This window comes from Manacus vitellinus, unplaced genomic scaffold (assembly GCF_001715985.3).
Source record: "Manacus vitellinus isolate BGI_N305 unplaced genomic scaffold, ASM171598v3 scaffold_1_pilon, whole genome shotgun sequence".
NCBI classification, from domain to species: Eukaryota; Metazoa; Chordata; class Aves; order Passeriformes; family Pipridae; genus Manacus; species Manacus vitellinus.
The window spans coordinates 49,488,029-49,510,865 of NW_021939396.1; the positions used below are offsets into that span (position 1 = coordinate 49,488,029).

The following is a 22,837-nucleotide window of genomic DNA, read 5'->3' on the forward strand; positions in this document are numbered from 1 at the left end:
CTTGGCCATATTGATCACCATAACTGGTCTACTCTGGCCTCCAATCGGGAGACCTGGAGACACACCATCTATAACGCAGCTGTCTCCTTTGAGAACACACGCAGGATCACTCTCGAGGAGAAAAGGCAACGCAGAAAGAACCGTGTCTTGCAGAATATACCACCTAAGGAGTCTTTCTGCTGTGCCTTTTGCAATCGGATATGTCTGTCTCGTATTGGCCTCATAAGCCACCAGTGTGCCTGTAACAAATGTGGATAGAGCCTTCCCAAATCTTCGTTCGTGAAGCCCAGCCATGACGACTTTACTGTATCTTTTTATCCAGACACTACATATATCTCAACTGAGTTTCTGTAATTATTTTCCCCACTGAATTTTTCAGTTTCTTAAAAGAAGAAAATATCAGGAAGCCTCTTTGGTTTGCTATATGGAAATTGTCTATTTGGAGACTCCAGCAATTTATTTCATACTATTTGAAATATGCCAGCCAAAATGAAGCTTCCAAAGCTGTTTTTTCTTAGAGCTTGAGATCTATAGATACATTATCTATTCCTAAGTATTTTTTTCAACATATTTTAGTAAGGTTTCTCGCCATAAATTAATAATATTAACTAAAACCAGATTAAACACTTCAATCCATATATTTTCTTCACACATAGCAATAAATTCACTCCTTAAGGACTGTGTCTTTTCAGCTTTGAGACTTAATGTAGTTCAAAGGGTTGGTCACAGACAATTCTGCCACACCCAAACGCATAAATGTGATACTTAGATTTTGATCCCAGAGGGAAAATTTCTCATTCCAATACTGTAAACTAACAATAATTTATCAGAGCTTTTAGCTCCTAGGTTAGAGTTCAGTGTATCAAAAATAAGATACTTCCTAAAGAGCATCTAGGTCCAGCTAATTCAAAGTTTGGGAAAAATTTATATTCTCTCCATATGCACAATTTTCTTATTTCTTTAGGGAATCTATTTCAAATACTGAAATAAGAAACCTCTCTATATCAAAACCTGTGATTCGTCCATGGAGGGAGAGGTCTAACGGCACAGAAACAGGTGACCTGTAACAGAACCGTAGAATAGTTTGGGTCAGAAGTGACTTTAAGGATCCAAACTCCCTGCCAAGGAGCATCCACAACTTCTCTGGACAACCTCTTCCAGTTCCTCTCCATCCTCACAGTGAAGAATTTCTTCATAATGCCTAATCTAAATCTCCCCTCTTTCAGTTTAAAACTGTTCCTCGTCTTATCACTATCTACCCACATAAAAAATCACTCTCCCTTTTTTTATAAGTTCCATTTATGGGCTGGAAAGCTCCACGAAGTCTTCTCCAGGCTGAACAACACAAACTCTATCAGCCTGTCTTCACAGGAGAGGTATTTCAGTCCTCTGATCATCTTTGCTGCCCTTCTCTGCTATAACAGGTGCATGCCCTTCTTTTGCTGAGGACTCCAGCACTGGATGCAGCACTCCAGCTGGGCTCCCAGCAGAGTAGAGTAGAGAGGGAGAATCCCCTCCCTTGATCTGCTGGCCACACACTGCTGGCTCATGTCCAGCCTCTCATCCCAGCACCACCAAGTCCTTCTCGGCAAGGTTGCTCTCCCAGCTCTTCTCCCAGTCCATGCTCGTGTCTGATTGCCCTGATCTGCAGGTGCAGGACCTTGCACTTGGACTTGCTGAATTTCAAGAGGTTCTTGTGGGTCTACCTCTCAAGTTTGCCCAGATCACCCTGGATGGCATTCCATTCTTCTGTTGTGCCAACTGCACTGCTCAGCTTCATGCCATCTGTAAACTTGCTGAGGGTGCACTCGATCCCACTGTCTGTGTCATTGATGAAGGTACTGAAGAGCACCAGTCCCAAGACAGAGCCCTGAGGGACACCGCTCATGATCTAACTCTCTCTGCCTTCTATTTTCTACTGTTCAGGTGCTCAGAAATTCCTACACAAATAAAGAAAACATTAAGAATGAAAAGCTAAATAACATTTATATAGGTCTTCTGAATCTGTACCAAAAAGTTCATTGGTGGACTTCCACAAACCCCCACTGAAATACTTAGCTTTTGTGTTAGGAGACTTTTGTATCCAACACTGCATAGCATAAGTAAAGGGGAAGTTTTCAATGGAGGTGTATTCCACTACTAAAGGTTTATTTTGCTAGTTGTTGTATTCATATTTCTGCAGTCTTTTGTGGGTTTTGGTCTTAAAGATGTATGTACAGGTTAATTAAAATTTGCTATATCTGAACCTGATTTTTTTAAAGAAGAAAATTGTGAAGAGTTTATGTAACCTGTAAAAAGCCAGCAAAACAGTGAAAACAACCTGCTACATTTTAGATGTGTTTCCGTTTATACCAGATTACTCAGAATAAGAAATTGTCTAGGTAAACCTCAGCTGATACAGAGCTCTTCTCTAGCTTTAAAAAAAAAAAAAAGTACAAATAAACAAACAAAAACCCCCTACAAACAAAAACCCTAGGAAAAAACCCTAAATTTGCAACTTTCCTGCTTATTTTGGAATTTGACTGGAGTACCAAAGCTGTTAACATGGCTATTAGCAATTGAGGCTGAGATTTTATATATACACACACACACACACACACATATATATATATATATGTATGCATATACACAAAGTCACAAGAGAAAGTGAATCAAAGATTATATAAACCTAAAAGGCACCTTGAAAGAGTAAAACCTTTTATTTATTTTTTTTTCATAGCTGTAATCTTGACAGAATCTGTCCTTACAACAGGTTCTTTTCCACCATTGCAACTAATGCTCTGTCTTCCCAGAGAAATATTTCCTGCTCTATTTAGGAACTATTACCTCAAGATAAAACGCAATGTCAATCTGCGAGTATTTAATAGAAGTAGTAATGGACATGCAACCCCTCCATACTGATAAACTGTGAATAGATTCATTGCCCAAAGACAGAAAATACAGTGTCATTGTATCAAATATGCATACTACAAAGTGAAGCAAATGCAAGTAATTCACAGGAGATTATATTTGCCTTACCATTAGAAAAACAGCTGAGTAGTACATGGTTCAATTTACTTCTTCAGGCAGAAAATTTCAAATTCTCTTGAAGAAGGAAGACAGTATCTTCTGATAACACTTCTACAGGCATTTACAGGAGCAGACAGAGCTCACCTGCCCTGACTTCCCTAGCAAGGCATTCTAAAGGAACCTGAAACATTTTATGACTCTTTAGGTCAGCCTTTAATTGCTGCTGACATCAGTAAAGACTCTTCTCCAATTGACATTCACTGAAATTCAGTAGGACCTTTGAAGTTATTATGTAAAGAACACAATACAAATGGGTAACTAGTAGTCAGAAAATTTCAGAAAGCCTATAAAGAAATTATAAATACATTGCTTGCAAATAATTTTTGCTTAACCTAATATTTGTAAACTTAATAGAATGGATTATGTCCTTAATAAAACCTTTAATAGAAAAGATTGAAGGTATAGGAATAAATCTACCTTTCACTGTATTTTACAGTAAGTGCATTTATTTCCATTATCATGATAAAGCTTATAAGACTGGAATCTTATTATTTATGTCTATAACAAGTACAAGAGAACAATTCATCTAGAAGAATAATGACTTGGAGGGATAAATTTTAGAGGTCAGTGTAACTCGTTCCTTTTCTACATTGACTGTTTGACTTTCCTGCTCAGTAAACAGTGCCAATAAGGATGTTAATAATAACTGTATCACTTATTACCACCATCCCCCAACTATGAACAATTCCTTCAATATAGGCCACTACACTGCCACTGTGAAACCAGAATTCTACTCACTGCTAATCTGAATAGGATTCAACCCAGTGATATGGAAGTGAAAGGTGCCAGCCTCAGTTGTTTAAGCCTTCTGTTCTGTTAAAAATAATTTTAAAAAGTACATTCTGTGCCAGTTTTTAAGACTATATTGATTCATACTTTAAAGAAAGATTGCACCTAGAACTGTTGACTATTTTTTAAGCTTGATAATTTCACCACATTTCTGAATGTCTATGAACAAACTTTCTTTCACTTCACTAATGAGATCTGCTAGTAGAGTTTCACAGCAGGGGAAAGATCAATGTGTCATTGGGGAGAGGGTAGCATAAGTAACAATTTTTCCTCAGCAAAAAAGAATAAGAAATTTCCTCTTATATGATTTCTTCCTACCAGGTGGCAAACACTTCAAACTACTGTTGAGAGCTCTTAGCTGTAAATGCATTTAGATACTTTCGGCCAGCAACTGGTCCTACACTCACTACCAGCCATCACAAATTCTGGACAAGAAAAACATATGAGACTGCCTGAGGCCCTGTAAATAGTCTTGTCTGTAGCTTCTGATTCATGTCCATCACATGAACTTTGTCAGCAGTAAGCTAATGAGTAAGAATCCCACATATAAATACTCTTCTGTCTTATTAGGGATTTTTTTTGTAGGGGCTACAGAAATCAGAGCAGTACCAGAACATAGCACAGCAGTTAATGGGGACAAGGACTGCATCCTGCCTTGTTCTCGTGGATAAAAGACACTTCATTAACGGACATAATACCACACTCCGCACAAACACCGGAGATATCCCATAACAGGTTACCTTCAAAAAACCTCGTTATTGGTAGCAATTTTTGCATTCATTAACATGTCCCTCCATACCGTCTTGATCTGGGCATTTTGGACAGGGATCTCCATAGTACCTGTAATTCTATAATCAAAAAAAGAAAAAGTCTATCAAGAAATTTCATGTCTTCACTTTCCACAGTACAACAGGTTGCTGCTATCCCAGCTTTTCCATCAGAGGAGATAAGGACTATTGAGACCAGTAAGTACATCTCTTTCAGTGTGCAGCTGCTATGTCTTCAATTGCAGTTTAATGAGATTCCTAAAATGTTTGGTACAGGATACGCTTCTGATCTTGTGTCATTCTGCAAGTCTGCTATAGTGCTCCTAGTTTAAAAGTGTTAAGAACAGCTGTGCTGCTGAAAAGCTAGTTGAAAAGCTACTGGTGTTGCTGTTGCATGAAAAAGGCGCTGAGCATTGAATATTCTGACTTCTCTAATGTCTATCTTTAAACTTTGTGTTCACACTTTTTCTTTTTTACATAAAAATATTGATACAAAAATTAGTTCTATCTCATTCTCCTTCTTTTTAGATTGCAGGATCATAAGTAAAGCACATGAGTTTCTAGCTATTGAGAAAATGCCAGGTAAAAGAAATTCTTCAAATTACATTGATAAATAACAAGATTCACCTAAAAGTTGAAATCTCACAATTCAAAGCAGGTACAAGCTTAAAGGAAGGGAGTATTCTGAACTGAAACAAGCTGTCAGTGTAAATGTTCCAATCTTTCTTGAAGTATTCAGATCAAAACTGACTCCTTTCCAGGATACATTATTTAGCCGAAAAACCCCAAACCTATTCAACCAAATACAGCTTTGTACTAGATGAAAGAGTGATAGTCTGCAATGATAAAATTCTATAATTTGGTTATTTTATTTGTGGTTTTACAGAATAAGAGAAGAGTAAAATTCTCAAAATAGACTAAAATAACCACAGAAATTATACTCTGGTGAGATCTGCTTAGAAAACCCATTACGTAGCTCAGATGTCTTTAACAGGTTTCTAACTTTATTCCCAAGTTAATTTTAAAAATGCAGGCCATAGCTGTGCTCTATCAATACACACACATAAGGGCAAAGGCCTAAGACATAAGCATTTGAGCGACTCGTGCAAAATGGCATCAGAGAAAATCATTGGAACATGAAAAACACCTTTGTACTGTGCTTGTTCAGGCAAATGGGAAGTAAAGAGTATTATTTTTATGTTTGCACTGAAAAAAGGACATCTTAAGGTTGATAATAAGCATGGAATATGCCCAAGGTAATTTTTGGAAGAGTAACTAAAGTTTGCAAATTAGTTTGATTAGTAACATTTAAAATTATTGTTAAATTTGATAAATGCCAATATTGGAAGATCACACCTTTGTAACCTAATTATGTGCTATCAGAAGAAAGCTTGCTGCATTCTGTAATTTTTGCTAATGCTTTAGAACAAATAACTGTTTTAATACCTCTTAATTTCCTACCTCACAAGGACAGATATTTAATCTTTGGAATTATTTAGAGTTATCAATATTTTATAGGCTAATTTGGCATCGATTTTTTCTTTTTAAATTCTGGAATACACTATCCTCTAAACAAAATCTATCTCCTAAGAAAACCTGCCAGTTCAACAGTGATGACTTCTGTTTGCTTTTTGATCCAATATAGAACCTTGAAATTTCATGCTTCTCTACTGCAGTCCCATACAGAATTCCATCCTTAAATCCAACGACAAGTAACGTATTTTTGTCTACTTCTCAGGCTGCCTAAGGCACTTCAGTTTAGGAAAGGTAAAGAAGTTAAACCCTGCAATATGCAGCTTGTGCACATTTCCACCACATGGATCATACCCCACTGTAAGGGCAGCACAACATGTGAGTTCTCTAGAAAAAAATGAATGCCCAAACATCTAAGAATTTGGACTGCATTTCCTATACATCGGCATAACATTAGTCAAATAGAAGAAAACTATAATGAAGCCCTGCTCATATTAAACCAAGTAAGGAAAAATGTATTTTTTTTATTTCTTTTTCTGGAACAGATTTAATTCTAAGTGGGAATGAAGAAAGATCACATATGAAGAATACATTTTTACATACCTGCAAATAGCAATACACTGTCTCAAATGACCCAGAAAGTCCAATTTTGAACATGGAATACTGCCCTTTTTGTAATAATTTTGATCTATCTAGCTCAGTAATATCCAGGCTTTGGGGGGGATTGTTTATTCATTTATTTTGGGGGATTTATTGTGGTTTTTTTTTCGACACAGTAGCTATAAGATTTCAGGAGTTGAAGATTAACAGGAAAGTATCTATTCAAGTAAATAGTCAGTTGGCTCCACCTTTTCAGAAGTCTGTTTAAACCTGGTAAGTCTGCTCTTGGTTGTTGTTTTGTTTTCTTCTTTCCACCTCCATTCTGGAAGTATGTTTATCATTCTGACCCCAAACGTTTATAGTTTGATAAATCTTCTGCTTCCTCTCCCCTCACACCCCAACAAATAAATGGACTTTTGCTTCTTCTCCTCTCGCATCTCAACAAATAAATGGAACAGAAAATGAGGTCGTTCATCACAGTGAGATAAAACCAGAAAGTTGACTCAAGAAATGAAACTCAGTTTCTAAGTAAATTTACAATATTCTTACATTACATGGCCTTAAGAACTGTGAAGATGCTAAGGCTGTATAAAGCTCTGATTATTTTTACTTTTTTTTTAATATCTGGAGAAGAAATAATGCCAGGTCAGGGTTGATTTGCAGCAAAAAAAAAAGCAATAAAAAAAATCAGAATCTACTCAGGCTTGCTCTGTCTGAATATAAGAGATTGCTTTATCATCTCTTTTACAAACTCCTACCGAGTTGCCCTATGTATTTTATGGCAACATTTGCAAGGAAACCATGGGCTTTTCTTTGAGTAAAAGCATACTGAAGAAGAATGACTATACAAAACCAATTTGGACAGATTTTTTTTCTGTCTATGGATTACAGTTGTGAAAATAATAATTCATGTAGTTATTAATGACATTTGGGGTTTGTTCTCTGTCAGTCTTTGGGAGGGGGGAAGCACATTTTCATTATTTTAGAGGTAATCTCTTCCTGCAGTATTCTGGTCCCACAGTGCACTTCAAGAACACGTACAGTTAATGGTGACAGTCTGACAGATGAAAGGAGTTCAGAAAAGAGCCACTAATACCGAAAGGTGTATTACAAAAAGCAGTGGCTGGTTCTATTAATATAAATCACTTGGTCCCAGTTTCAGAACACGATGTAAGTGAACGAATCAAATTAGACAGCAACCGGGCCAGTTAAAGAGACAAAATGAACTTCAGATTGTTGAAAAGATATAGTATTTTTTCCAAAAACTTAGACTCTATCGAGCTAGTAAAGTTAATCCCAAGATAATTTATTTTAATGAAGGTTCTTCCCCCTTCACAGACTGGATATAGGACTTCAAAGAAGACAAAACTTCACTTAGCTTTGCAAAAAAAAAGGTTTTAATAGTTATTCATTGTCAAATTGCAGCTTTTACCTTCCCTTTTCTATTGACCCACTATTTTACTGACAGTTATACACCTTTAAACAAGTTATTTTCAAGTCATTTCACTACACATTTATATCCTGGAGCTACCAGGCGTCTCATTCCTTTCTGAATAACAAACTGCCTACTTCAAAGCAGAATGTATGAAATCCAATGCAGATTCTCTGTAGTTTCCCTTCTTCTATGTGTTAGCTGATATATACTATGCAGCAGAGATTCTGCACCCTTATAGAGTGAGGTCTCCCATTAGACATGCACTCCTTCTGAAATCTTCAATTTTGTTCCAGTAAAAATTGGACCGAGCAAACTTTCTGTTCTCTTCCATTCAAATATTTTTGGGGGGAACAGGGAGGAATTGAAATTTGTAAAATATCTCCATGAGTTTCACAGATTGTCTCATCTGCAGTCACCAGTGTGGATGCCGAGGGGGACTCACTCTCCAGTCGGTCCAAGGCCACGTCCCCCTTCCTGACCGTTTTGTACAGTCTGACAATCAGTCCTCTGCACACTTGTATAGGAGGCTCCTCTCTCTGATGGGAACCACAGGGATGACCCTCATAACCTCCGGCTCCACAGCCAAACACATCCTAAGCTAAGCCACCTTCTTTGAACCTACCTGCCTCTGCCTGCTGGCAGCTCTGGCTCCCCCACCACCCCCTCCCCGCATCAGTTCTCCGGCATGGCCGGGCCCTTCCCGCTGGCTTCCCCAGTTGGGATCGGGAAGCGGCTGTCCTTACCTGGAGCGAACACCATGGTACCGCCCGGGCGGCGCGGCTCAGCACCTCGGACAGCTCCCGGCCCTGCGGAGGCTCAGCACCACGGACAGCGCCCGTCCCCGCCGGGCTCAGCACCACGGACAGCGCCCGGCCCCGCACGGCGGCGGAGGCGGCTGCGGGCCGCGGTCCCCCCACAATTGCGGCGGGGCGGGGAGGGGGCCGGGGCGCCCGCACGGACACACAGACACACACACACAGACACACACACACACTCTCACACACTCTCACAGGGAACCATCACTGCCACAACTCGTTGCCCTGCAGTGGCAGCAGGGGGAAGGGCAAAGAGGAGAAAAGCAAGAGCGACGTGCCCAGCAGGGAGCCCGGCTAATTGCTCCTAATTACCTCGCGGCAGCCCCGCTGCCTGACATTTTGGGGTACACTGCTCTCACCACAAGCTAACAGCCCTGGTAACGGGCTGCAGCGACACTGTACTTCGTCACAGTATTTTACTTTCCAAAGGTTCAAATGCTGAGGAATTTATACTCTGATTTCACAGGCCCCTTAACCCAGCTGTACCCAACAGCAGCACTTTAAGAGGGAACATGAATGTTTTCGCATATAAAATATGACATCATGGCCAAACAGTAAAGAAAGTAATGAATAAGTAATAAAATAGAGAAGATGAGGTCAAACAGCAGGAGAAGACAATTTAAAATTTCCCACCAACTTTTATGGGTGACATTTAATTTGCTTTTGTTTGTAAAACCCATGCTTAGATTTCCTGTGGACCCTGAACTTCTATAGAAGTAAGATGAACAACAGCCAAATGGGACACAATTTAGAAAAACTAACTGATTACCAGTGCAAATTAGAGAAAGTAGATTTGAAAAAAAAAATAGTATGAATGTTTGCATGTAAATTTTTCCAATATGCAATACATTTTCCAACCACATTTTCATAACCGACAGGTCATTTCATAACCCACAAACTTATTTCATTCTTTTTCACAGTCAAGCATTTTACACACATAGAATTCTCCAATTAAACCTGGAGAGGTTTAAGTCTCAAAATAAGGCCTTATTCTTAAAATACAGATACAGAAAAGCACTAGCCTGTTTAAATAATATTGCCTACATACTTCAACAAGAACTCAAGAAAGGCATCACTGTCAAAGTCAAACTAATTATCTGATGACAATTTTTTCTTTTCTTTTTCTTTTTTTTTTTTTTAACTGTATAACATAATTTCTCCTTGGAAATGCCTTTCAGATTTACCTTCACTTATCATTTCTAGTATCTGATTTCTGGATATTCCTTTAATTGCTCTTAACAATTTCAGCTTCTTTATTGCCATTTGTTTCTCTCTCCTGTCCTGTATTTCAGGGACTTAATTTCACTTCTCTCAGAGCGCAACCGAATTACAAATATAAACATATCTCCAGTTGCTCAGAAATGGTGTTCCCTCTATGATTATTACTTCAAAATTACTCCATTATTACTCCATTCTAACCTTTTTTCATCTATTATTCTTATTCACCTAAAGTCTGGGAACTAATAGGGTACCTAAGAACTCAATTAGAACAATTTCTAGTACAAGTATCCCACATGAAATACAGACAAGACTGCAGTCAGCATTATTTAGCATTCTTAAGAGAAAGGTGAAGGATATCCTGTAATCTTTAGAAAATCAGAACTGATATACAATTTGGAAAGGCGTAAGAAAATTTACACTAGTATTTTTATGATATATCAGTTATGTGGCCCCTAATGCTTGATTTGTGGATCTCCATTGCTCAATGGAAAGTCATCCATCATGAAAAAGAGATGCTAAGCCACTTCTCCCAAAAGAAAAATCTATTGTATATATTTCTATTACATATATCCTCAAAAGAAATTATATGGATGTCTACAAGGGATTGGGCTTTGAGGTAGTGGAGCACCTTGTTAAAAGATTTTCAAAACATTTTGGGGAAAGAATACAGTTCATTAATGATAATGTTCAACACACTTCTTTCTTTGACTGCTCTCTGTGTTTACCCTAACAAATAGCTCAAACCAGGCACATTTTATTTTAGAGTTTTCAGTTTTCTTGCTCAAATTAAAGGTTACCAGCAAGTAATGTTTTCTAACACAGAAAATAAATATTATCAAGAAGCATTTTGGGCTTCTTTTTGTCACATAATTAATTTTCAATTTAAGATTTGGTCACAAGTTCAAATGAACACAAAATCACTGAAATAACTGCAAATGACAGAGCTCTGTAGTGAACTGTCACCTAAAAAAATGTGCAGTTAATGCAGTAAAGCCACCAAAACAAAGACTGAACTAATAGTTATTTTTCATTCAACTTCAGATCAATGGAAAACATCATCAGGTATTCCCAGTAATAAAAAAAATAAATCTTGAGAATGAAGCACAGTGGTAAAAATTACATTATATCTTAAAAATATATGAAAAGATGTACCATCAACTTGTATGAAATAGAAAACACAAAAGCACTTACAAAAAATCTGTATATATTTTTATCATTAATTATACACTCCCTCTGTAACATCTACATTCTTACTGTTCGAGTGAGGAATTACTAATTTCTGTATAACACCAGGACATCTAAAAATTCTTTAGTATGTATCTTCAAAAACTTTTGAAGAAGTCTTGACTTACCTATAGGGTACTTTTTTTAAGAAATGTAATGCTTTTTTAAAAAGTTAACTAACATTTTGAGACAGTTATAAAAATCAAGTTGACTGATGTCACTTTAAATCATCTGTTGCTATTCATAATTACATGGTTTTACATCTGAATTAAACCCTGAAAACAATTATTTGGTTGCATAGAATCAGAAGCTTAGTAAATATGTATTAAGGAGGTATTTTTACCTGATATTCAAAGTTTCAATGTTTTGTTAACAAGTACACACAGCTAATATTTTTCAGGTAAGATTTTAAACTCTTTTCTGAAAGAATCATTCAGAAGTAATTACTTAAACATGAGAACAATTTATAATAAAATGTTTTCCAAAGTGATAAACAAGGTTTCATACATCTACATCAGAGGCTAGTATTATATTTTGTAAAAAGCTTTCTTCTCAACTTTGAGAATTAATTATCTCATATTAGAGTTTGGTTTTGGTTTTGTTTTGGTTTTTTTTTTAAATTTCCCTCCACATCCAAACTTTAATAGTCAAATCTAGCTTTTTGGGAGGAAAGACTAATAGGAAATTGCTTTAACTACTTGATGCCTTTTGCTAAACTAACTGCTATCATAATGGTCTTCAAAAACTTATTACAGTCACTGACTCTCTTATAGTTAAACTTAACAACAAAAATCTTTACTAGCCCAGGTGCAATACATTACATCTGAAATTTCAAGGAAATTGTTCAGAGGAAATTGTGACTGTCAGCAAGAAATATCTAAATATTAGATGAATATTTGAAGTGTCAAATGGCAATTTGTATACTAGGAGTCATATTATTCAGGGTCCTAGATTTAGACACCTAACTTCTAATACCTCTCTGATTATTATACCTCTAACAGAGAGATGTAGTGAATAAACAGAGGAGGTAGAAAGCAAAAGAAGGGGCACAAGTGCAAATCTCCTGAAAAACTAATTAAACGAAAAGCCAGTTACCTTTCTGTGAGTGCTCCAGAAGAATAATGATGCACAGATTTCCAGCAGCTAAAGACATGACACCTTGAAAGCCAGAAGCAAGAACATGCAACATTTCTCCAGATAGGAAAAAGTGAATACCACTGAAGATAAATGTGGCCACCACAGTTTCAATTCATCAGTCTATTAATCTTTCTTAACTAATCTGATAAACTGCACAGTAGTCCAGGGCTGAGATTTACAAATATGAATAAATTTCAGACAGAGTCTAGGAGAAATAGCTGTACAGTTTTCGGGTGGGTTTTGGGTTTTTGTTTGTTTCTTTGTTTTGTTTATTGCAGGGTTTTTTAAGTAGCACAAAGATGAGCCCACCACAGGACTTCCACAGTCTGCAAGTAGATCCCAAAAGCCCCACTTCCCTCAGTTGGTTTTATTGCCACCCTCTCATCTGAATGCCTCACACCCATGAATGGTTATCTTCCAACAGTCCCGTAAGTAAATTGGCATCTTTCTCTTTTAGATGGAAGTCAAAATTAGAGAAGCTGAACCCAAAGCAAAAGCCAATCAACAAGAAATAAGGACCTAGATAAATTCAGGAGGTTTAAATAAAAGATTGACAGACTCACCTAAACATCACTGCACATACAACTGTGCAGTAGAATCAAAGCAATCGTTGCTCCCACCTGCCACACCTCTGCAAGTTGCCAGTCCCTTCACCGAGACAGATGAATGAATCACAGTCCAAAATTCAGAGGCTTTCCACTACACGGGAATTCTTTTATACAGCAAGGAATTCAGTTCAGTCAAGTCCTTGGCTAGTGACTCCAGATCTAGCAGAGACACTGTGAAACATAGGCAGAGACTTTAAAGAACCTCACACACAACAACTGTCTCCTGACATGGACCAGGCCATACCATTCCGCACCACACTGAAGACACATAGGATGGGTTGGGAATCTGCCACAAATGAAACTCTCACCTTCAAACCTTTTCTGTTACTACCAGTGTGACATTTGTTACACTAAAAATGAGTGGCTTTTACGTGTCTTTCTCTCTTCTATAAAAACTGTTTTAAGACTCTGATCATGCCATGGCTTATTGGTGTGTGTAACTTGACACGAATCATAAAATTTGGCATTTGCTCAAGTCTTCAAAGAACCTAAAAGGAGAGAATTAAAGAAACATTTATGACCCATGGCAAAACAGCTTGCCAATGAACTAAGGAGAGGAATGAATGAAGAAACTTCCTAACTCATAAAAAATGCTATTAGAGTCCTCAATAAATCAGTTATACATTTTGACAAATGTAAACAACCTAAATATTAAACCACATGCTTAATTTAATGCTGAGAGAACAAACATATGTAAAATGTAAATACCGAAATCATAATTTTAACACGCTACTAAACAGCTTAAATTCAAGAACAGAAAATGGGAAATTGTACTGAATTACAGCAATATGAAATACGAACACTAAATACACAACTTGTCCTATAGAGTCAAAAGAATGGGGATTTCATCATGCATGGCTAAAAATTAAAAAATGTGGCCAAATAAGATAAATATATGAATTTTAAATTGAGTTTGAAATCATTGACTTTGATACAAAAGAAAGCATTTAAAACAGTAGAGTATCAAAACTTTAAATTAGGTTAGCAAGATTCACAGAGCATAATGCATGTCCAATTGAAAAGTATCTATAATAGGACATCCCTATTCTAGCAGAATTTATCACATCCATCAAATCAGGGCTACTGTCTGACTGCATTTAATCTGTCCTTGAAACAATGGGAGATCTACAAGAAAGTCATACAACTGGATAAAAGTTAATTACTGAAGTGGAAAATTAAATCTATGCTTTATATTGAAAACATATGACTAACACTCTTAAAATGGGAAATTGTTCACTTCAATTAAAACATTTCTATCTAACATAACTCTGTTTATGATGGCAGTAATGACATTTTCAAGTAAGAATTGCAGGGTTGTGGTTTGGTGGGGTTTTTTGTGTTGTTTTTGTTTTTTTGGTGTTTTTCTGCAGATCGAATGGCAAAACTCGAGCATAAGCAAACTTGTCAGGCACCGTAAAAAATGTAAGTTTTAATTGTTACTATATGTATAGTTATAGATAACTGTTAGTCTAGTAACCAAGCCCAGTTATGTTCAGACTTCTAACTCATCTGAAATACAAAAGAGTAGAGCTGCTCTTTCCTAATTCCCAAGCTGACAGTTGAAATCTTTTTCCTTACTTGACCCAAGATCAAGAAATCCAGAAACAAAATTAGAATATACATATACATACTTTTTTAAAAAATCAAGTCTTTCCAATAGGAGCAGCCAATGAGATCTTATTGCTTTCCGGGGTATAAAGTTTTCTGCACAGTGCTGAAAAGTTAAACATTGAAAGCTTATACCAGCATTACAAATTTTATGCTCAAAATCCTGGTCTAAGTTCTATTTTATACTTTAAGAGCACGAATATAGTGGCCATTGTTGTTATAAATCTTACTGGATAATCTGGACAAATCAGTAAAATATTACTGGGTAAAATATCAAAATCAATAATAGCTGTAATATAAAATAAGGCATTTCGTAAAAAGAAAATATTCAAATACTATTACTTCAGATGGGGAAAAAAATTTTTAAAATCACAGAAAACTATTAGAAATATCAGAGAACAGAAATATTTTCAGGTAAGAATTTCTCACTGAGAGAAGGCAACTCTCAGCAAGGAATACCTTCTGAAGCCTCAGCTACACAATTCAATAACCACATATAAAATGCATTATTCTGAAGTATGTACCAAGTGGAAATGTTTGAAAACCTACACATTTTATATTCAGGCCTTCAAGTGCATTAATATTTATATATTAATATATACATTTATATATATATTTATATATTTATAAATCAAAATCAATCATTTGAAAGCTTTAAGTTTATCACAGGATCCTAAACCAGAAAGACAGAAAAAAACAACTCTTGTGATGAAATCAGTCTAGCTAACATCACCTAATGAAATACACAACCTTCTTTGGATTTATATTATTTGCAATAACTAAAAAGAGTGATTATTTTTTACACAGCAAGTGACCTAAAATAGATGTAAATAACTATGAGGAAAATATTGTTTACTTCTAATACTTGCAAAGATTAACTTATGTTGAAAAAATACATTTTTCATCCTTTTGGGATTACAGTTTTGTTCTTCAGTAAGTTAAATACCTATTGTCTTTTATTAACACCTCTTTTCTCCTTAATTTGATCAATTTGTCACCATTCAAGGCTGTGTAGGATTGTTGAATAAGAGGTAAGCAGGGTCAGATTAACTTAAATAATAACAAAGAGAATAAAAGCCCCAACTTCAAACCCCAAATTCCATTCATCTGAAAAAGCAGAAATGAAGCACAGATATCCCTCTTCGAAATCCCATAAATCTACCAGCAGTGGGTGTTGCAAAGGACTTATGTCTGATCCTTTCTGTTGTCTGGCTGCTTCTCGCAAACCGTGCAACAAGTGCTGTGTTTCATCATATGGCATTCAATGTGGTGCCAAAGCTGGCAAGTCCTGCTCCATTCCTTTTCCTAACTCTAGCAATGTGCTCCTGCCACTTACCTTGGGTCAAACCTAATGAATTGGTTCGACAAGGGAGGTCAATTTAAAACTAACTCACTGAAGCACTAAATTGCATTGTTATAGGAATACACTCAACTGGCTTATTCTAAAGCCACAAAAGCCACTAAATCTGAGGCTAACAGACGGAGGAAACAGGTGCAAAAGGTAACAGCAAAAAAAGAAAGAATGGGATAACCCCTTTTAGCAACAATTTGCAGTTTTACTATGGCAGTTGAAACACAAAGCTGATGTCTTAAGAGGTAGCTCCACAATAACTGAAGTCGTTCTAAATTGAGGCTGCTCTTCCACTGACCCTAGCACCAAGGCAATCATGTGGGGCTAATAAAGTTAAGAAAAAAAATGCCTCAGAACAGTCATTATTGTTCAGGTGCTTCAGCTCTTCATGAATTGGTTCACTGAGACCTTACAGGAGTGCTACTGCAGGCAGAAAAACAACAATAAACTGCAGCAACCACAACTTTGGTCTTAAATCACTGTGGATGTGATTCCTTGACCTCATTTAGCTCTTTCGTTAACTCGAAAACAGGGAAACATCTCATGATTTAGCTGTGCCTTGGGCATAAAGCCTACTGCCTTGGTGCATTACTTCTCTTTTTTTGTTACCACCTAAGACAGACAAATAGGTTCAAGCTAAATAGAGTGCCAAGCCTCTTCCTGTGCTCAAAGAACCGAGGCTAGATCATCTTTGGATCAAAGTCAATAGCTATTATTTTGTTATAAATAGTACAAACTGTCCAGCATATTAATGAGTAACCAGAATATTAGATCTACCACAATTTTATGCATGGTAAATTCTACCTGAAGAAACAGGTGGAATTGTTTTGAGCTTCCCTGGAACCTCTTTACCCTCACAAGTACTCAAAAATAAAGAATTCAACAGGAACAAAAGAACATAACTTAGCAATGAGATTTGTCATGACAAGATAAACCTTTAGGGGGTGAGCTGTCACTCCTTACACCAGTTTAAATGAGAAGGTCCTGTTCCTTCCTCTTTGCTGTTTACCATCATCCCTGCTCTTACCTGAATACTTTGATCACTTACCTTGCACTGACAGAGAAGTTCACCAGACACCTTTCTGAGCAGGAAAGGAATCAAGAAGGAACAATTAAGCTTTACTATACAAAGTATACTTTGCTGTGCCTTTAGAAGACTGTACTCTCAAACAGCAAGCTTTATAGCAGAATGGAAACAAATAAAAACAATGTTTAAATTTAGAAAAAAAAAATCATTGTAAACTATTCTTCCATACACAAGAAGCCACTCTCTATTCATTTTACATCTTTGCAAAGCAATCGGATCAAATTCTACTGCCATCTGAGAAAACATTCCTTAGTGGCCTAAGCAAATCTCATGAAAACTTCAGTTATTTTGTAACAGGAAATGGGAGAATGCTAATGGGCTTATCTAAAGTATAAAAAAGATGGATGTCCAGGTGTAAAGAAAAAAAGTACTAAATGTGATTAGCTATAGACAGTCAGTATAATTTGATATATCAAGCATCAGAGTTACATGACACTTCATGGCTTTCATAGCCAGAGAAACTAAAGCTACACACTGATTCTAAATGCTGGAGATTAAAGTAATGGAAACAAATAAAAAAATTATGATCTGAGACTAGTGACTTCTTAAGCATTGAAAACATATTCTCTAATATAATGTACCCTAAATGTATTAAATACAAAATTGCATTCAATTTGTAATAGTTTAAGAAATGCGGTGTTTAGAACATTTTCACACTACTTTCTTGCTTTTACCCCAACTCTTTTCCTTTACTTTGCCCATGCAACCTTAAACACAACAGGAACATGTGAACAAGGTCTGACAGTATGTAAAATTAGAACTAACTAACATTTTGAAAGACAGTGTTGAAAGACAGCATCCCAAAAACTCTTCTCTGTAAACCCTAATTATGCTGATGATGAGTACAAATCAGACAGAAATCACCTGCAGATAACTGATAACCTCAGTTATCAGTTGAAGAGAAACTCCCACGTGGAAGTACACACAATCTTGTGTCAGTACCATTTCCAAATTCTATAGCAGAAAGAAGTGAGGTTTTGATCTCAGAGTGGAGCTCTAGTATACCCCATCCTCCTGTTTGAGCAATCTGCAGAGCCACTACAATGCTTTATTCCTGTAAGCACTGTTTGTAGTACCCTGGGACCCTGAAAAAAAAGTGTCTTTATTACTGAAGAATGAAAACTTAGATGCAGGGAAGCTTGGTCTTTAGAATATTTTAAAAGACAAATATACTCTAAGTTCTTAGCATATGCAGGTTACTTAAATGTATAAATAGGCCATTGGGAAGAAGTCAGAAAACTACAAGTGTAGGCACAGTAGGACTTGGGTGGTTTTGGTTATTGTTTTCAACAGAAGGGTTTGCATCAGAAAAGACATTTTTCTAAACAGAAGAAAAATTCTCATGTTTTGGTGGAAAAAGTAGAAAATAGCTCTCATGATTTAATGATTTCATAAAGATGATCTATATCCAATGCATTATATCTATTTCTCTTAGTTCTTAGTTCAAAAATTACTAATTTTGGCTATTTCAGGTTTCTTGTATTACATTTAAAAATCATTCCTGAGAATAGGTGTCTCAACTCTTATGACACATATTTAACAAATCTATTCATGGAAATTCTCCATCTGTTCTGAAATGAGTAAGAATGTTATTATAATTGTTTTAGATCTATATGAAGACAAATGACAGACCAACTGCAGTAATGGAATTTTTAATGAAATGTGCAAGTTTCTGGCTGATTGGGCATATTGCTGTGATCTAAAGACTAACTGTTTGAAAAAGATGAAAATTCCTTAGATCTGTCTTTACCTTCCAGGTAGAATTATTCTGTTCTGTATCAATCTGCAAATGTCTACATTCAGAAAAGTCATCTGTTGTAAGCAGATGTACTCTCCTGCATAAATGCTTTGTCCTTTCTGTAAGCCTAGAGGTATCTAAATTTATAAAATACTTAATAAAAGATAATCTGTCCCTAAAAATATACTCTAACCTTAGGGTAGACTTTCTGATATAACCAGATATTTTATTCTGTATCTCACACAGACTCTATTAATTTTAAGTATTCTTACTTAATGGAATAACGAAAGTTATCTCTACATTAGAAAACTGGGGCCTGATCTTCAAAAGAACTTGTTTGGGTACCTAAATGGCAAGACTTTGCAAAGTATTTAGTATTTTGTAGCTTATATGAACAAACAGAAACAAACAGAAACTGATTCACATGTTTGCTACCGAAGTGAGTATGACGCATTTCCTTTCACAAACTGACCTCTAATACTCTAATCTCCAGGTTTAAATCTTTCTAAAAGAATTAAGCAGAGAAATAAAACCAGAAGTACTCACTCAACTGTGAGTTGCTTCATTTTCTATTATTTTTTTAACTATTGATAAATGAACACTGTGTAAAAGAAGGGGTGGGGAGTGGAGAAGGGCTGAAAGGTATTCTTCCTGAACATTTAGTTTCCAAACTGAGTTGTGCCAAATAATCAGCAGCATACCTATGGCTAACACAATTAGGATCAGAAATTAAGCAGATACCAGAGGACAAAATGTGTTACTTTTGTTCCTTTTTCTCTTAAAAAAACCCCCGAAACAAAACCCAAACAAAAAACCAAGCTATTTTAAGAACACACAGTTAAAATCACAGAATACCAAAGTTCTTATTTCAAATATTTCTTTTCACTCTAAGTTAGTCTTTTAAGTGCAAAGCCTTTTAATTAAATTATTATACTTCCTTATATTTAGATCTTTTTGCAGCTGAGACGACTGTGGTTTAGTGTCTCATCTGGTGCTGACCTCACACAAGACAATCGCCAAAAGAAGCTCATTTCACATCAACTAACATGTTGCTGCATTGTATACATGTAAGCCCTGCTTACACAACACCTATTCATATACTTAATTCCCATACACAGAGGGTTCCATTGAAGCCACATGGTCATGCAACAACACAAGATGGATGGAGGTTCAGTGTCAGCCAAAGAGAGTAACCAAGTGTTTGCTATCCTATGTATATTAAAGACATAACTGACTGATCTCATAAACCACAGACTGATAAGTGTACGTTCAGGACTAATTCTATACATAACATTTTTGCTACTTAATTTGGAGAAAAAAGTAATCCATATTCAATGTTATTTTAGTCATCTATTTTCTACAGCATTCTGTCATTCCTGCATGCACACCAATTAGCTAACTTGCCTGCTCTTCGAAAACTTTTAAGGAATGTTAGACTAGTCTGGCCCCAATACAGTCAACAGCAAAATTCCCTTTAGTCAGAGAGAATCTCATCCACTGTCTCATAAACTCTGAAAGAAGCTGCCATGCCATCCTTGTAAAAGCAAAAATAAAAATTTGCCCATTACTCAATCAATATGGTTTACAGCTTACTGTTTATCAGGTTGGAAAACCTCGGTGGCTCGGAGCTGACACACACCTGCTTTTATACATGATGTCTTCTGGCACAGATGAGAGACAGAAGTAGTAGTGTCTTAAGATGAAGACAGATTTATCTGAACTTCACAGACAGATCCCCACAATATATAAGTGAACCTCCCTTCAGAACATACACAACAAACAGGTTAATTTAGAACACTAACAATAATCTATATACAGCTAAGGTTACATCCACACCTTCTTTCTGAAACCTCTTCCAAAACTTTAAACTTAAGTATTCTAGGCCTTCTCTCTGCCTTGAGTAAAAACAACCGGGGAGAAAACCAATTATCCATTGGCTTTCAAAAAAAGAAAAAATAAGGTAATTTTACATCCTTAAAACAGACGGTGGTAGTAGGAATTGCCAATAAAATTTTCAATCAACTTCAGAAATATAACTGAGCCTTTGCCTTCTTAACCAGTATTGTCAGCTAAGCAGTCTTCTGACACTTAAGCACCTAAAAACTAGCAGGAGGCCGAGGCCCCTTTCAAAACCTTTGACATGGAGACAATTCAATTGACTTCATTTAATTTGATCCTGTCATAGACTGTTAAGACCAAGTCTCACATAAGGTGTTTATACTTGTCCAAGGAACATGCAACAATAACATTTGTTCATGCCTCTGCACACTTCTGTATTAGATTATGTATAATATCAATCTGTCCCAGCTTTTAAAAGCTACAAACATCACACAGTCCTTATAGCTGTTAACTTTTCCGGCCATAAGCTTTAGCAATAGCAGAATTTACTCTGATGTAACACAGAATGTTATCACACTTTTGGTAGTGAGTCTTTTAATGCAAGCCTGTTTTTCTATAACAATTTCAAATTCACAGCCTGACTGTTTGTGCTCGAAAGTCAGGGGGCAATATTCTTTTAACCGTAAGACTTGAGCTCTGTCTTTCTACTTAAGTGCCTGCTGTCCCATGAGATCCATTTTAATTTATTACTTTCCAAAAAACCAACTAACCAACCAACCAACCAAAGAAAAAACAAACCCTCCCTCCCCCCAACAACAAACCAATGAAGCTGTTCTTGAGAGGTTATTCAGCTTATCCCTCAGCTTCAAAGCAGAATTAACCATATTTAAACCATTCCTAACACATGTTTGTCTAACCCATTTTTGAATGTCACCACTAGTGGAGATTGCAATGTTTCCCCAGGCATTAAACCCTTTAAAAGATTTTTTTTAATGTAAATGTTTACTGTTGTAATTTAAGCTCATTGCTTCTTGCACTTTTCATATTAGACCTAGAGAAAATTTACTTTCTTCACATTTTACACTTTTGAACTCTTGTTACAACAGATCTGTTTTGTATGTTCTTATCAACCCCAATTTAATCTAGAAAAAAAGTGAACACAATTTTAGATAAGAAAACATAGCACAACTAATATATTTAGAAAAAAAACGTAGATCCTATTTTGGACCTACTATCTTTATATCTATGATCATATACAGTAAAACATTTTAACAATGGTCATTTATCATGTTCCTCAAGAGAACCAATAAAATGCAATGAATACACATCCTCTGATGTTGCACAGGTACAAAATGTATAGTTTGTTTACAAACTAATATTACTGAATGTAAAATGAAGCAACATTTTAAAAAAATATATTGGTAAAGGTCCGAAGTTTACATTTTCTAAAATATTAAGTTCATGTTTTATTTACAGACCAGCGTTCAAACAATTACTGGCATTTTAAGATAACTGTTTAACCTGATGAGTACATGAATAAAACGAAGCTGTAAAAAAAAACCTCAACCAAACAAAAAAAAACTCCAATGATAGAAGTTCCATATAACAGTTCCAAAAACACTTTCTAAATTTCTTTTTAGAAAAGCAAGATGTGATGTACCACACAGTAACTTACCAGAAACTGACCTAACACTTCCATATGCTATAGGTATCACAAGTGACCAATGTTACTACAGTGTGCCCAAGAGTGTGGGGTTTTGCCCATTCCAACTTCAAATGAAGTTTTCACAACAGTTGTAGTATTTACAAATTTAAAATAAAGGCTCAATATCCCTTTGGATTACATTACCACTGTTATTGTGTCTTCTCTTGCTGACTACACACAGGAGACTGCAATCCAAAGACAACTTATTTTGTTGACTCTGTGAGTTAACTATTAAATTAGCAGCATGTACCCCAGCTTATCTTAAAAAAAAAAAATAGGCGAGACTAAGCAATTGACTAATACCGAACACTCACTCTGGATCAATTACAACTGAATTCACTCACTGAAGTGTCTCTATTGCTGAGAGGTGG

At 36.1% G+C, this 22,837-nt stretch overlaps 1 protein-coding gene across 2 annotated transcripts in view; it reads right to left on the bottom strand.

Moving 5' to 3' along the window:
* The window catches only part of AKAIN1 (A-kinase anchor inhibitor 1), a 23,874-nt gene extending 11,292 nt beyond the window's left edge, over nt 1-12,582 (bottom strand). Inside the window, exon 1 of one of the 2 annotated variants that reach the window (XM_018081344.1) lies at nt 12,489-12,582. In XM_018081344.1, the coding sequence (XP_017936833.1) occupies nt 12,489-12,582 (94 nt within the window). Of the gene's footprint in view, nt 1-8,876; nt 8,982-12,488 lie in introns of those variants that run through there. The other variant, XM_029959207.1, reaches the window with a different exon arrangement.
* Between the last annotated feature and the right edge of the window lie 10,255 nt (nt 12,583-22,837).